At 48.2% G+C, this 14,443-nt stretch overlaps 1 protein-coding gene across 1 annotated transcript in view; it reads right to left on the reverse strand.

Annotated features, from left to right (window-relative positions):
* Positions 1-10,634: 10,634 nt before the first annotated feature.
* FAM69C (family with sequence similarity 69, member C) overlaps positions 10,635-14,443 on the reverse strand; it is a 9,987-nt gene continuing 6,178 nt past the window's right edge. The window contains exon 5 of the mRNA XM_005861627.2: positions 10,635-11,339. Coding sequence (XP_005861689.1) covers positions 11,133-11,339 — 207 coding nt within the window. The 3' untranslated portion in view covers positions 10,635-11,132. The remainder of the gene's footprint in view (positions 11,340-14,443) is intronic.

The following is a 14,443-nucleotide window of genomic DNA, read 5'->3' on the forward strand; positions in this document are numbered from 1 at the left end:
CGCTACTCCCGGATGGAGAGACAGCGCCACAGACTACAAACCGTGTCTTTATTTTATAGCCAGATTCCACGAGGCAAAGTAAGGGCGTGGTCAGGATGTTTACAGCATTCTCATGAGTTTCAAATCTACTCAACTACATGCACCTGAACTCTATCAAGCCCATATTACTCAGGCACATGGGGCCACGTGTTCAAACCATAGGTTCAAGCTTACAACTATAGCTATTGGCTATAATTGTGCTGGGAGGGCTCTGCCCTCCAAGCTGGGACTTGCACGTGGCCATGAGAGAACTGTACCCTCTCATTAGTCCGAGGCTTGAACCTGTCCAAACACTGTAGCCACTCTCCACAGTGGGACCTGCAGAAATCCTTCACAGTCCCAAGGAAAGCCACCATCCTTCGTGAGCACTGAATTTTGTCACAGATTCCAGGCATCTTCCTTTGAGAAGGGGTTGTTCACTTAGGTGAGCCCCACCCGTGCTTTAGGGAAATCCATTGAGACGTCTACTGGTGTGTGTGACAGCAGTACCCACTTATGACGGGTACTTTGCCATCTCCTTACGAGCGAAGGTTACAGTGGGCTCCCCAAAGGGTCTCATACCACCCTCACTGTCCTGCTCAAGTATCTGCTCCACCATTTTTCACTGACTTTTTAAGTTTTTCTTTCCCAACCAGTTTCTTTGTTTTGGCCCCAATGAGTCTTCTTTTATCGATTCCCATTTATTTCTTCCAAGGAATCATGAGGCTTCCTGTCAATTTCCACTTCCCAAGCTAGTTGAAATGGAGTAAAGTGCTTTCTTCAGATCAATACTCTTTCCCGACTTGACACTGAACTATCAGTAATTACGTGGTCTGTGATTTCACCAGGAAAAATAGGGGCCAATAGGATGGCAGTACATGGATATAAAACTAGCTGTCTTCGCTGAGACAGGTTTTACCGAGAAGCCCCAAATGCTCCAAAGAAGCAGACAGATGCTCTCAGTCACCGCATCCCCATTATCACTAAGCATGTGATCACATCGCCGGGAATTCGGTCCATTTGGCAAGAATCCCTTCAGTGACTTGTTCTGCCCAGTGTATACAAACTCCTCATTTTCCTCTCTGTGACTTTAAATGGATGACTTTGCTGGCCAATTCAGCAATTGACTCAGCATTGTAAGTTATTTACAGTCAATAAACAGGTTTCTGGTGATGCTACTCAAAATGTAAAATTCCATTATTCCTCCAGGGCTGCCCCTCCCCCCTCAGGTTTTCTCTCCAGAGCTCCAATCCCAGCCTTGGGGACACATCAGACTCCTCCCCACCTGCCTTCCCACCTCCGCCCTCCACTCTACACATCTCCACCACAGAAAGTTGAAATTCTCCGTAAGGGTTAGAACAACAGCTAAGGCGAACTAGCACATCCCCCACTGGTCCAAGGGGAAGAGCACCAAGAAAAGTCTTCACTCTTCTCTGGCCCACAAAGCTGCGGAATCCAGGTGTTATCCCAGTGGTCCCCATTCCTCTGCTGGAGTCTGCCTTCAGAATATGCCCTGAGGGTGTTAGAGGACCAGTCCAGGCTGGTGTGGCTCCCTCAGTGGCCCCTCAAGGTCTTCCCATCTTTTGCTTCCAAACATGGAACTGGTACCAACTGGTGCAGCACACACATAAAAACACAAGCACACAAATGCACGCACATGTGTGCACATGCATACTCACACACACACCCCCAATTTCAGCCTCAGTGAGGAGCCAGAGTCAGAACTGTGTGGAGGAATGCAAACACTTTCCTGAGTCCCACAGCTCCCACGGTCACAGTGCCTGGGAGACACCGAGTACATTGCTGATCTTTGGCTCAGCGTATTGGCTCATCCCTGCCCCCACCAACCCTTTTCAGATTATGCTTTCCTGGGCCTGCTGAGCTCAAGAAATAGGCCTGTTTCTAAGATGTCTCCCTCTTATGGACTGCTGCCTTGACCTCAGGAAGACCCGGGTAGAGCTCTAAAACACCTGCATATGCAGGCCTAGGAGGCTGGGCCATTTTCCTCAGGTGGAGGTGAGAAAGGAAAATTCTCATCTAAATCATCCTACCCTGACCACATTCCTGGTTCCTGCAATCTCGCCTGACCATTTCCCTGTTTCCTGTAATCTTGCCTAATTATCCTACCCAGACCACTTCCTTGGTTCCTGTAATCTCACCTGCATCACACTGCCCAAACTAGAAGGCTCCCTGAATGACTGGAAACTTAGTCTATATATGTGAGACAAAGGAACTAAGGACATGTCCGGAAGCTTAGTCCATATTTGGGAGACAAAGGAGCTAGGGGGGATAAAAGGCCAGGCCCCACTGCATTCAGGGCTCAGCCTCTGGAGAAGACTCCGCTAAGCCAAGCTTCGCTGCGAATAAAAGAGTCCTTTTCTGAACCTCCCAGTGTATCTGGGTTGTCGCTTCCCACCAGCCTGATTTCTGCCATAACAGAGGGAATTGGGAAATTGGGGATATGTGACTCGTTCTTTCACTTGTACATGGAGGGTTTGCATTTTAAAGGAATCCCTCCTGTGCTGGGAAGAGGACTCAGGGAAGATTTCACTCCTACCTCACAATTCTGCTGTCTCATTTCCCAGAACAAGCTTTGAGGTTGCTCAACTCCAGTGCATTTAATAAGACTTGGCAACCCCACTGCGAACGGTGTCCAGTTCCGGTGCTGATCTGTGTCATCTATACAGTGAGAATCTCTGTGGATGTTATTTCCCCCAACTAGTACCATCTCACTTCAGATTTCATTTCTAACTTCTGTGCAAGCTTATTTCTTATTTAAGGAACTACAATCATTCATAGACAGATATGCATGGGTGGACTTATGGATTAACAGGGTGATGAATAGCTAAGAGAACAGTTTTTCTATCCAATGCTAGCACATTCCAGCTATTTTCTTAGAGCAAGCACCTAAACCTCTGGCTTCTTATTGGTTGAAAAGAGGCCTCTTGTTTTAATCTTCAGACTCGAGCTGGAGAGGAGATGGCTGAACGGACGATTTCACTAGGGATCTCAGGCCTGCATGTTCCGAGGACAACCCACATTAGAATTTGTTATGAGCCCACATGGACCCAGGGAAGCAGCAGGAACAGCTGTCTTCTGAGCCCCTGGCCAATGGACCTGAAAATTAGTTGCACCATTGACCTCAAGTAGAAAGGTCTTCCCCTACCCTGCGAGGAACTTTCCAAGTCACCATATGGCACTTCCTGTCCTCCTGTGAGCCCCTCCCATTCTGGCCCCCCTCTGGGTTGTTACAGTCCCAGGAAGCTTTGGAGAGCAAAAATGGATGCAAGAAAAAGGCATGGCCAAGAGCAGATGTGTTCGCACACATTTCCGGCAGGCTCCTGCACACACGCTAATGCTGGAGCCCAGCACACGTGCTTAGTGCTTAGTCAGACCTCTCCTCAGCCAAAAGGCTTCAGATGGATCACTGTGGTACACACAGCCTTTGCTCGGGCTTGGGAGTAAATATATTTTCTCAAGGAACCTTCAGTAGGAAAATCAAAAGCCAAACCAAAGCAAAACAAAGTTGATACCGCAAAGATTCACTTTGGGTGAATTAATGTCCCAAGTTTTACAAACCCACTTTCTTTGGCCACCATGTCTGTCTTTTCAACCTGTATTTTCAAGTCTGAAGAAAACACTTCAAGACTCCAGTGTCCTTGATCCATCAAGGACATGTCACTTGTCTCTATTTATATTTAGGTGTATGGGCTACTGATCATTAAAAAATAAAATAGATTTCTTCAGAAAGCTGGAAAACATTAAAAAACAATATCAGAAGTAAAGTCAAATTCCATCCAGTCAACATACAGGAATGAACACAAGTAGGTTAGTAATAATAATAATAATAATTACAATAATAAACAAATAATACAAGATTAAACTGTGTTTTGTGTCTCACAACTGTAAATCTACATTTGCCCACCCCTGTACTTGAGTAAATAGTACCCTGAATTGCAAAGAATTTCCGGAATGAGCAGTGGATTCAAATAATGCAGTTTTCTCTCAAAATGAGCATTGCCTATTTTAGACACTGTGTTTATGTAGGGTCATGTTCACAAATATAAAACCCAAGTTTCAGAAATCCAGCCCCTTCCATGAAAAGTACAAGAGCACCTCTGACAATACTCACAGACAGGCAGCACATATTTTGAGTGTGAGAGTAGAGTTGCTTTGCTTCCCAACTCACAGAGGAGTTCCGTACGGAGGATCTGAGCAAAAATAACCTTGATTTTTATAGACTTGTATTTTTTTCCAAGGCCTTGGCCCATAATCTTATTAAATTTAACAGTTCCAACTAAGTTTCCCTGGGAAACTTTGAAAACCGACTCTTGGAAAACTTTGGAAACATTGAATTGTAAAATATATTTTTTTAATTTTCAATGACCAAAACGATTATTACCCAAAAAATTAGAAATATACGATGCAGAAGGATATAATTGATGAAGTAAATATTCACCTCCCCGAGAGGGTCACAGCTTCATGTGCAGAATTTTAGAGACTTTTATATGTATGGTTTTATATGTGTGTGTACACACCCATGAACAGATGTGGTTCTTTTCTTGAACAAAAAGTGAATTATATGCTAAGAGACAAGATCTTAATTGTTCCTGCCACAGAAAATAAATACATAACATGATAGAGATGTTAGCTAATGCTATGGTGCTAATCATATTACAATATGTGAATGTATTACGTAACATGTTGTATACCTTAAACTTACACAATGTTGTACATCAGAGATCGCCAACCTTTCGGACCTCATGGACCACCAGTGGTCCACAGACCACCGGTTGGCGACCGCTGTTGTCCACCAATTATATTGCAATGTTTTTAAAATGAAAAAAAATGAATTGTCAAATACCAACTGTTCTGCAGCCTTTTGTTTTCATTAAACAATTTATTGAGGATGTCTTTCCTGGGTGGTGCAATAGGGAACGGTGATGTTGTGCGGGTGGGTGAGGACCTGGGGCTCTGAACCCAGAGGGAACAGAGCAGGTGAGGAGACCAGGGGCATTTGCTGCCCACGCTGGCCTGAGGATGCTCTTAACTGAGATGTTTCTAGAAGTGATTACGCCCTGATCCAGGCACTTGCCTGTGGGGTGCGGCTACAGTGTTTGGACAGGTTCAAGCCTTGGACTGATGAGAGGGCACAGTCCTCTCATTGCCACGTGCAAGTCCCAGCTTGGAGGGCAGAGCCTTCCCAGCACAATTATAGCCAACAGCTATAGTTGTAAGCTTGAACCTATGGTCCGAACACGTGGTCCCACGTGCCTGAGTGATGTGGGCTTGATAGAGTTCAGGTGCATGTAGTTGAGTAGGATTGAAACCCACGAGAATGTTGTAAACATCTTGATCATGCCCTTACGTTGCCTCGTGGCACCTGCTATAAAATAAAGACACGGCTCATGGGTGTTGGCGCTGTCTCTCCATCGGGGAGCAGCGTCCCACGGAGACCCAGCTTTCATTCTCTTGTCTGTCTTTTCTTAATCCTTTCATCGCCACCACTCGGGTTCACCCTTGGCCGTGCTGGCGCGGCACACTTGCCCAGTTTACAAGGCAAACGGCCCTCAGTTGGAATGGGACTCCAACACGGTCTTTGATCCCAAACCTGGCAAAGTGAGCTATGATCCAATTGGAACCGATACTCCATAGGGCAGTGGTGTGTCCACACAATCCAAATCTATTCTGCCATAAAAAAGGAATGACATTCTGGTCTATACTACATACACCATGGGTGAGCCTCGAGAACATTATGCTCCGTGAAATAAGCCAGACACAGAAGGACAGATACTGTAGGATTCCTCTTATGTGAGGACCTACAGGAGTCAAATTCACAGAAACAGAGAGCAGAAATGTGGGTGCCAGGGGCTGGGGAGGAGGGAGTTCATGTTTAACGGGAACAGAGCTTCAGTTTGGGAAGAGGAAAAGCTCTGGAGATGAATGGTGGTGATGGTTGCACAACATTGTGAATGTATTTAATGCCACTGAATTGTTCACTTAAAAACGGTCAATTTTATGTTGTATGTATTTTACCTCACGGACAAAAATGGACTGCATTTGCTTTTCAAGAACAAGCTACATTTCTTCCTGTTCTTGGTCTTTTCCCTCTCATTTGCCTGTAGAAATTGGCCCTTTGTAGAGAACCCTGTGGGTGTGAGGCCTGGCCCCAAGGGCACGGAGCTCCACAAAAGTCTGTTCAAGAAACACAATAAATCTGAATTGCTCTTGAAAGCTTCACAGTTTGTTTTCCCAGAACTGAGAGCCTAGGACACTCGGAACAAGATGCTCCAGGACAGGAGAGGCCCTGGAGGCCCATCAGCCCCCAGCTGTTGCAGGCAGTGCGGCTCCAGCAGTGACTGTGAGAAACACTACGCCCTAGAGCAGTGATGGCGAACCTATGACACGTGTATCCCCTCTGAACTCATTTTTTTGGTTGATTTTTCTTTGTTAAATGGCATTTAAATATATAAAATAAGTATCAAAAATATGTCTTTGTTTTACTATGGTTGCAAATATCAAAAAATTTCTATATGTGACACGGCACCAGAGTTAAGTTAGGGTTTTTCAAAATGCTGACACGCCGAGCTCAAAAGGTTCGCCATCACTGTACCTAGGGTGTCACTCCCCACGGGGGACACACTCGGCCACCGCCCACCACACAGAGGAGGCCGCTTGTGATGGCGCTTCCACAGTTCCCTCCCCCCAAACTCCACGGGACCCCTCCTGGTCTCTGTCGGAATCACCATGGGATTTGGAGAAGGCTCCCCTTGCACGTGACTCAGCCAAATATTTTCAGAGAAAGCAGCAGAATAAAGAATGCAGCAAGAGAAGTTAAGCAGGAGTGTTCACAGTGGGGAGAGGCATTGACTAAAAGCACGAATTTAGAGAATTTTGTGGCTCCCTCAAAATTACACAACTTCTTAGACTGCACCCTCCAGTCTCATCTCCAGCCTTCAAAGGAGGTTGGGGAGGATAAAAGGAAAAGGGACTACAGAGCGGAAAAGCTGTAGCAAAGAAGGAAGGTTTGAAATGCTGAGAGTCTGAGAGGGGAGGCTGGGGACTCACATGGTGCCTCCAGGGGGCCGGCTGACTCTGAGCCCAGGAGCCCTTTCAAACACCTGCAAATGGGTGTGGTGCCTGGAAGGCCTGGCCCCCAGCCGAGGGCCAGCCAGGTCCTCTCCAGGTACACAATCATTTCTTCAACACCCACAGCTGTGCCCGGCTCAGAAGGGCAGGAGGGGCTCTGAGTCTCGGGACCTCATCACCGGAAGACCTGACCCAAGGGTGGAAAGGAGGGCACGCCGATGGAAAGTGGAGCTGAAACGTCCATCAGAAAACCCGTCTCCAGCGATTGGAACGTAATGCTCTCCCGTTGACTGTGCTTTGAATGTGACAGCTGGTAAATGTGCTCGCGCTCCGAGGCCCTGCGGCAGGGGTTTGGTCGGGTACCCCGAGGCTGGCGATGCAGTGGGGAGAGAGCAGGAGAGTTGGGATGATCTCAGTGGAGTTGCCCAGTGACCTTTCACACACTTTACTGAGACAGGTTTTCTGTCCCTGCCGTGAGCCACGGGTGTCCTCTTAGGACTGGGAGGGGCAGGGAGCAAGGAGCTGTGGAGGGGCGCTTCCCAACTAAATGGGGACAAATTGGCACTTGCTCTGCAGAGACAGGCAGCTAGACTCAGGGCGGAGAAGTGCTCCAGGACCGGTGGTGGGTTCCCAGGCCCCTGGCCCAAGGAGGGGGGGGTCAGAGTCAACTGGCACTTGCACCTGGGAGTTTGGTGAACAGGGACGCTGACAAGTGATGGGAAGTAAGAGAAGGAATAGAACAGAGGTCCTCAAACTACGGCCCGCGGGCCACATGCAAATACAAATATTGTATTTGTTCCCGTTTTGTTTTTTTACTTCAAAATAAGATATGTGCAGTGTTGCATAGGAATTGTTCATAGTTTTTTTTTAAACTATAGTCCGGCCCTCCAACGGTCTGAGGGACAGTGAATTGGCCCCCTGTTTAAAAAGTTTGAGGACCCCTGGAATAGAAGCTGTAAGAATGGAATTCATGCCTCCAGGTCTATTACCCAAAAGTGACTGGTTGGAAAGCCATTGCTCTATTTAAAGATGATCTTTTCTAAAAAACAAACAAAGAAACAAACAAAAAACTGACTAAATGTCCCTAGGCTAGGGAGCATGCTTGAGGAAAGACTAGCTGGGGATATCACCCCCCAGCCCAAGGGCAGCCTGGATCACCCAGAGATGGTCTCCAGAATGAAGAAGGACTGGGCCAGGCTTAGGGAGCAGTGTTCTCAAACGTTGGGGTGCATCAAAAATCTCAGGGTGGGGGCAGCCTCAGCCCCACAGACCCTGATTCTAATCTGCATTTAGAAGAAGATTCCAGGTGATTCCGAAGCAGCGGTCTGGGACCACTGGTGGAGAGAGAAACTCTGCCCATGGTTCTCTGAATTGACCAATCTTGTTCAGATGCAGCGGCTTGCTGCTCAGCCGTGAGGAGGTGAGAAAGGAGGGTTAGATGCAGCCACGTGGCCCTGCCAGGACGTCTACCCCTCCAGGGTACCGACCGAGCCGTTCAGGAAGCACGAGGTCAGGGGCACGTGGCCCGAGCTGCCCACGGTTTCTGTGCAGTTGATGTCTGTCATCTATAACCCAGTGGGGCATGTGATCTGAATGGCTTCATCACAAGGTGATGTTAACTACAACTTGTCAAGATACATTGTGAAAATGTATCATCTCTGGGGAGTGGAGATGAAGTCAGCACTGCTGACTGTAACTCGGATGCAACTGGAAAAGGCATAGCCTGTGCTTGCTGAACCCACTATCAAGATACATTGTGAAAATGTATCATCTCCGGGGATTGGAGATGAAGTCAGCACTGCTGACTGTAACTTGGATGGAACTGGAAAAGGCATAGCCTGTGCTTGCTGAACCCACTTTATAAGCCCCCGACTCCCATGCACATTTCTCTGACTGTGTTTCTGTCTACTGTGTGTGTTTTTATAACAAAATATAGAAATCACTTAGGCTGACACTTGCCCCAACTGGGAGGGTGGCTGCTCATCAGATAAGCAAGAAACACTCTAACGTGTCACATTAACAATATTAAATACTTATACAACCGTGTTTGTTTATTGTATCATATAAAAGTTTTATTTTGCAAGGGATTGAAAATTAAAAACAAAAAAATCAAAAAATAAAAGCGGAACTTTACCACGGATAGTTCAAGAAACACTGCTGTAAATGCAGTTGCGCAGACAGGATGGGAAAAGGGCGTATGAGTGTGTGTGGGTGTGTGTGAGACAGAGAAGGGAGGGGGGAGAAAGAGAGGTCAAACGCAAGGGGAAAGGGATAAAACTGCTCCTTTTCAGCAATAAAAACACTATTGTGTTGGGTAAGTATATATTGCATAGTTTCCATGATAAACAAAAACATCTGTTTCCATTCGGGTCGAAATGAGAACAAACCTCTGCCCTTTCCGGGGCCAGACCTCCTGCCTGGCCAGGGAGCTCCGGGCCAGCACTAAGGGCGGCTCTCAACCCGGTCAACCCACCTGAGACCCACCGCCCTCACAGTGCCAAAGCCAACAGACCCCGAAGCCGCTGCCCCTCCCTCCTCGCCCTCGGCTGCATGCCGTGCGCATGGAAACCTTTGGCTCACAGCGAACCCTACCAGAGGGCTGTGGTTCACTGAGACGCCCAGCACCGCAGAGCCTCGCTTCCGCTCCCAGGCAAAGGCCATTCTCTTCTCTTTGGAATCAACCGTTAGTGTTCTTTTTTTCTGCCACAAAGTGACGGCCCGGAGTCCTGCTTCCTGCAGGGAGTACCGATGCAGAGAGAGGCCTTCATGCTTATGATGAGAGGGGCCCTTTACGAACTTCATTCAAGTGAGACAGTGCAGGGGGGTGATGAGTGGCCTGGCAGGTGACCGCGGACCTTCAGGCACCGCTCAAGAGCCACGGAACTTAGAGCTGCTGGGCCTGAGATTGTTCTCCGCCTCAGCTGTCACCACACAGGGCCAGCGGAGGTGCCGACCCAGGAAAATGTGTGCAAACAGCACAAGCAGGCTGTCCCCCTTTGCCTGGATCCTAAAGGGTGGGCAAGGCACAGACAAATAGTGTGGGGTTTGTCACTGCACAAGCAGCTCCCCAGGAGGACGGACTGCACTAAGGGGCATGGTGCTCCCCAAAACACAGCCCAGTGTCCACGGGGCCCTCACAACCAATACCAGCACAAGGTGTCCCTCACACACTCTCCAACACAAACCGCACTGCCTAACAAGGCAACTGTTGTTTTTACTGTGTTTAATTCCAAAGGAAAGGAGACTTTCATGGCTAGCTGGGCCAGTGGTCCCCCAGGACACATTGGAGAACCACCTTCCCCCATCCCACAGCACACACACCTCACCCGCTCTCACACACACCTCACACACTCACCTGTTCACTCTCACCTGCCCACACTCACCTGCTCACTTAGGCATGTGTGCTCGCATGTGTGCACACACACATGTACACACATATGTACACATGAGGCCAACAGTCCCACAGGACACATTGGAGAAATCACCTTCCCCCATCGCACAGCACACACACCTCACACACTCACCTGCTCACTCTCACCTGCTCACACTCACCTGCTCACTTAGGCATGTGTGCTCACATGTGTGCACACACACATGTACACACATATGTACACATGTGCACTTTTTTACCCAACAACCATTTGCAGCGAGAACAGCTGGAAACGTCTGTGCTGAGTATGAGCACTTTCTCGAGAGCAATTGCACGTTGGCATTTGTGCTGTTTCGGAGGGAGGGCCCTCCAACAGCTAAAAGCTCTGTGCCCACCTCCCTCATGTCACCTTCCAAGGAGTGACGGTCAGAGGCCAGGGTGGTCTCTTCAAACAAGGAATCAAGCCAGGACAAGACAGGACAGAAGGACACGCACACCACAACGGTGGACGCACGATGGAGACGGCGTTAGGTGACCTCGCTCTTTGGGAGACCACAATATCTCAGAGACCGTCATTTGCACAGTGACAATGTCTCCTCTTTAAAACCACTCAGAGGTCACCTCTCCTGAGCGAGCATTTGAGAGGCCGCTGTGGCTACTTCTCCGCCTCCCGCAGTTCCCTCAGCGCAGCTTGGAGGAGGCGCTGAAGCCTCCAGAACATGGTGGGGGCTGTTCTCTGGGGGCTGCCTGGGTCTGCACACTCCTGCACGGCCTCCCGCAACTGCCGCTGGAGCTGGAAGGAAATGGCAGAGCTCTGGAGAGTCGAGGAGAACCAGTGTCGGAATATTTTGTCACAGACGACCTGAGGGGAAGGACAGGGAGACATTCATTTGGGGAGCGCATCCCCTTGAGAGCCCGGAGCCCGCAAGTGGTCCTTCCATAGACCTCAGCTCTGCTCCCACACCCCCAAGGGCCTTTGGGAAGGGTCTTGCAGACTCCAGTAGGTACCTTCCCTTCTGGAAATTAAACACTCAGCCTCACGAATAAACTTTGCATCAGGGAGAAGGCTACCTCATATCAGATAGAAAATTCCACCTCTGGCCTCAGAGCAGAGTACATTTCCAAAGATGAAGGGAGCAGGAAGTCACAGGCAGTAACTGCTGCGTAAGAAGCAGCCCCAGGGAGGACCTGAGAATAGTCGCCCTCCCCTCTATCACCACATTGCTGAGGTTGGGCATTCTTAGCCATAAATTGGTACAGTAACAGTGATAACCAGGACAGGGTGTCCTGAGGGTCCAATGACATGTTGGTGAGAAGTAGTATGCACATGTGATAGCACCTTGAGGCTCAGGGGAGAAAGGTGGTAAGGGCCTTTTTAGGAGCCTTTAAGATGGTTTAGTTTAAGCCATTATCTTGCGGCCATTCATTCTAACCAGGTATGGAATTCACTGATGCTGGAGCTCTCTTTACATTCTCAGTTTACACCTCCTGTGTGTTGCACAGCTTTCTGTTTCCTCTCTACTGGGAGAACTGGACTAGGAGCAGCATAATTAACACAGCTTCCTTTTTCTATATCACGCTTTATATTAGCCTCATTTAACAAATGCCTCCATTTTATGGAGCTGCTGTCTCACAGAAACAAATAACAACTTCTGTCTCCCAGTGCCTGCAAGGGCAAGGATTCTTTTTAAAAACATTCTCTTGTTTCTTTTTTTGAATTGATAATACATTTTCATGTGCAAAAATGTACAATGTCCCAAAAGACAGACTGCACTCTTAGTCTCCATCCCGGTCCCAACAGCCAGACACTGAGCTCTGGCTCTGAGAGACGACCCCCTCCTTGACTCTCCTTCTCGAGAGAGTCTATGCACACACACAAGCCTGTGCGTGCAAGTCTTTCTCCTTTAGTTTCCATAAATGGCGGTATATAATGCTTGCTGTCTTATGGCTTCCATTCCCACTTAGCCAAATATCAGGGAGAGCCTTCCAAGTCTGTTCATATAAGGATACTAGAGGCCCGATGCACGAAATTCGTGCAAAAGTAGGCCTTCGCAACCTCGGCCGCCTCAGCTGCTGCCTTGCAGCCCCACCCACTGGTCATTCCAGAAGGTCGTCTGGAAGGCCATTTTGGAAGGTCGTTCCGCCATCCGGTCTAATTAGCAATTAGCTCTTTATTATATAGGATACCATTAGTTTCAATGGCTGTCCCTTAAACTTGTGGATGTATCATAAATTACTTAATTAGTTCCCCATGATGGAAATGTAGGTTGTTTACTAACTTTTGCTATTATGAACAATACTGAAATAAATACCTTGCATATATGTCACTTTTGTGAGTGATTAAATTTCTAGAAATGAGATTTCTGGGCCAAGGGGTATGTGCATTTTTTCTTTTGATACATCTTGCCAAACTGACCCCCATAAAAGTTGTACTAAGTTACACACTCACAGCAGTGTGCAATGAGAATGCTCCTCTGCCCCATGCCCTCGCCAGCACGTGTGTTATCTTTCATTTTTGCCAGCTCATGGGTGAGAAGGTTTCATTTGCATTTCTTATCTGTCAGGTTGAAAGCTATTTCTGCTTCCCTTCCAGTGAATGGTCAATTGATATCCTTTGCCCACATTTCCACCAGGTGTTGAACTTTTTCATATTAATTTGTAGATGTTCTTTATATTATAAGGACCTTTGCCCCTTGCTTAGGTTGGTTTCCTATGGAGCGGACTCTAAGAGGGAGGTTTGCACGCGGAGATTTATTGAGGGGCATCCTTGGGGACCACACTTCCACACTGTGCTTTGCAAATGCCCCACCACCACTGACCAATCACAGGACACTTCCCCAGGGATGTGCCAAAGAAGCTCTGCTGGGCAGGGACAATCCTGGGGATACTCTCGGAGCTTCAGAGGCTAAGGGATAAGGATCACCACTTGCCTCGATAGATCTCTAAGGGCCCTTTATATATGAGGTGGGACAAAAGAAGGTTTACAGTTGTGAGTACACAAAACACAGGATTTATTCTTGCATTATTATTTATTAGGAATTGTATATTTTCGGTAGGAACAACCATAAACCTGCTTTTGCCCCGCCCTGTATTAGTCTCTCATTATGGGCAAAGGGCAGGTGGTTGCTGTTGTAGTGCCAATCATTTGTTCCCGCCACTGAAGCAGAGGCTTTCCCTGCAGACCCGCCTAGGGTGTGCGTGCACATGAAGCTAGAGGCTGGGACAGAGAAGAGGCCTCTGGAGGCCACATCCCTACTGCATGCTTCCCACCCAGAGCTTTTGTCTGGCCTGGTCCAGGAATTCCAGATTCACAACCACTGCCAGGTCTCCCAGAACAGTCCTCCTTTGTTGCCTGACGCAGCACCAACCTCTGGCCTGCTCTGGCCCAAGCCCACATCGCCAGGTCTGCATCCTGCATTCTGGCACACTGGTCTTTTGGGTTGGAGGATGGTAGGGAAGAACAGCTACAGAAAAGTGAGTGGGGTAGTGGGTTGGATAAGTGAATAAGAAAGCAGGAAAGTGGAGGTGAGGCAAGGGCACAGACATGATTGAACACAGGCAACCAGGTGGTGGGCCCAGCTTCTCAGCCAGGGGCTCTTCCTGGTTGAAATCAACACCTATGAGCTCAGGCTCAGCCACGCCCACCTGAGAGCCTCAGGGGAGGGCTGAGGGCAGATAACTTCTGCCCAAAGAAGAGAGAGTGTTCCCACTGATGGGGTCTGGAGCCCTGCTTTTGGGACCTCCCGGACTCTAGACCCTATCTGAGAGCCTGGACCCAGCATCCTTCCTATTTATTTATCACTGATTCCTGGACTTGGGACACATTCTCTCTCCTTCTATTACCCACCTGCTGGCCCTAACACATGCCTATCAGGATTGTGGTGTCTGTCCAACCTCTCTAATTTGGACAGTTTCTCAGAATGGCTTTGCATTCTTTTTATTCTTAGTACTCATTCTGAATGTGGA

Source organism: Myotis brandtii, unplaced genomic scaffold (genome assembly GCF_000412655.1).
Source record: "Myotis brandtii unplaced genomic scaffold, ASM41265v1 scaffold154, whole genome shotgun sequence".
Classification (NCBI taxonomy): Eukaryota; Metazoa; Chordata; class Mammalia; order Chiroptera; family Vespertilionidae; genus Myotis; species Myotis brandtii.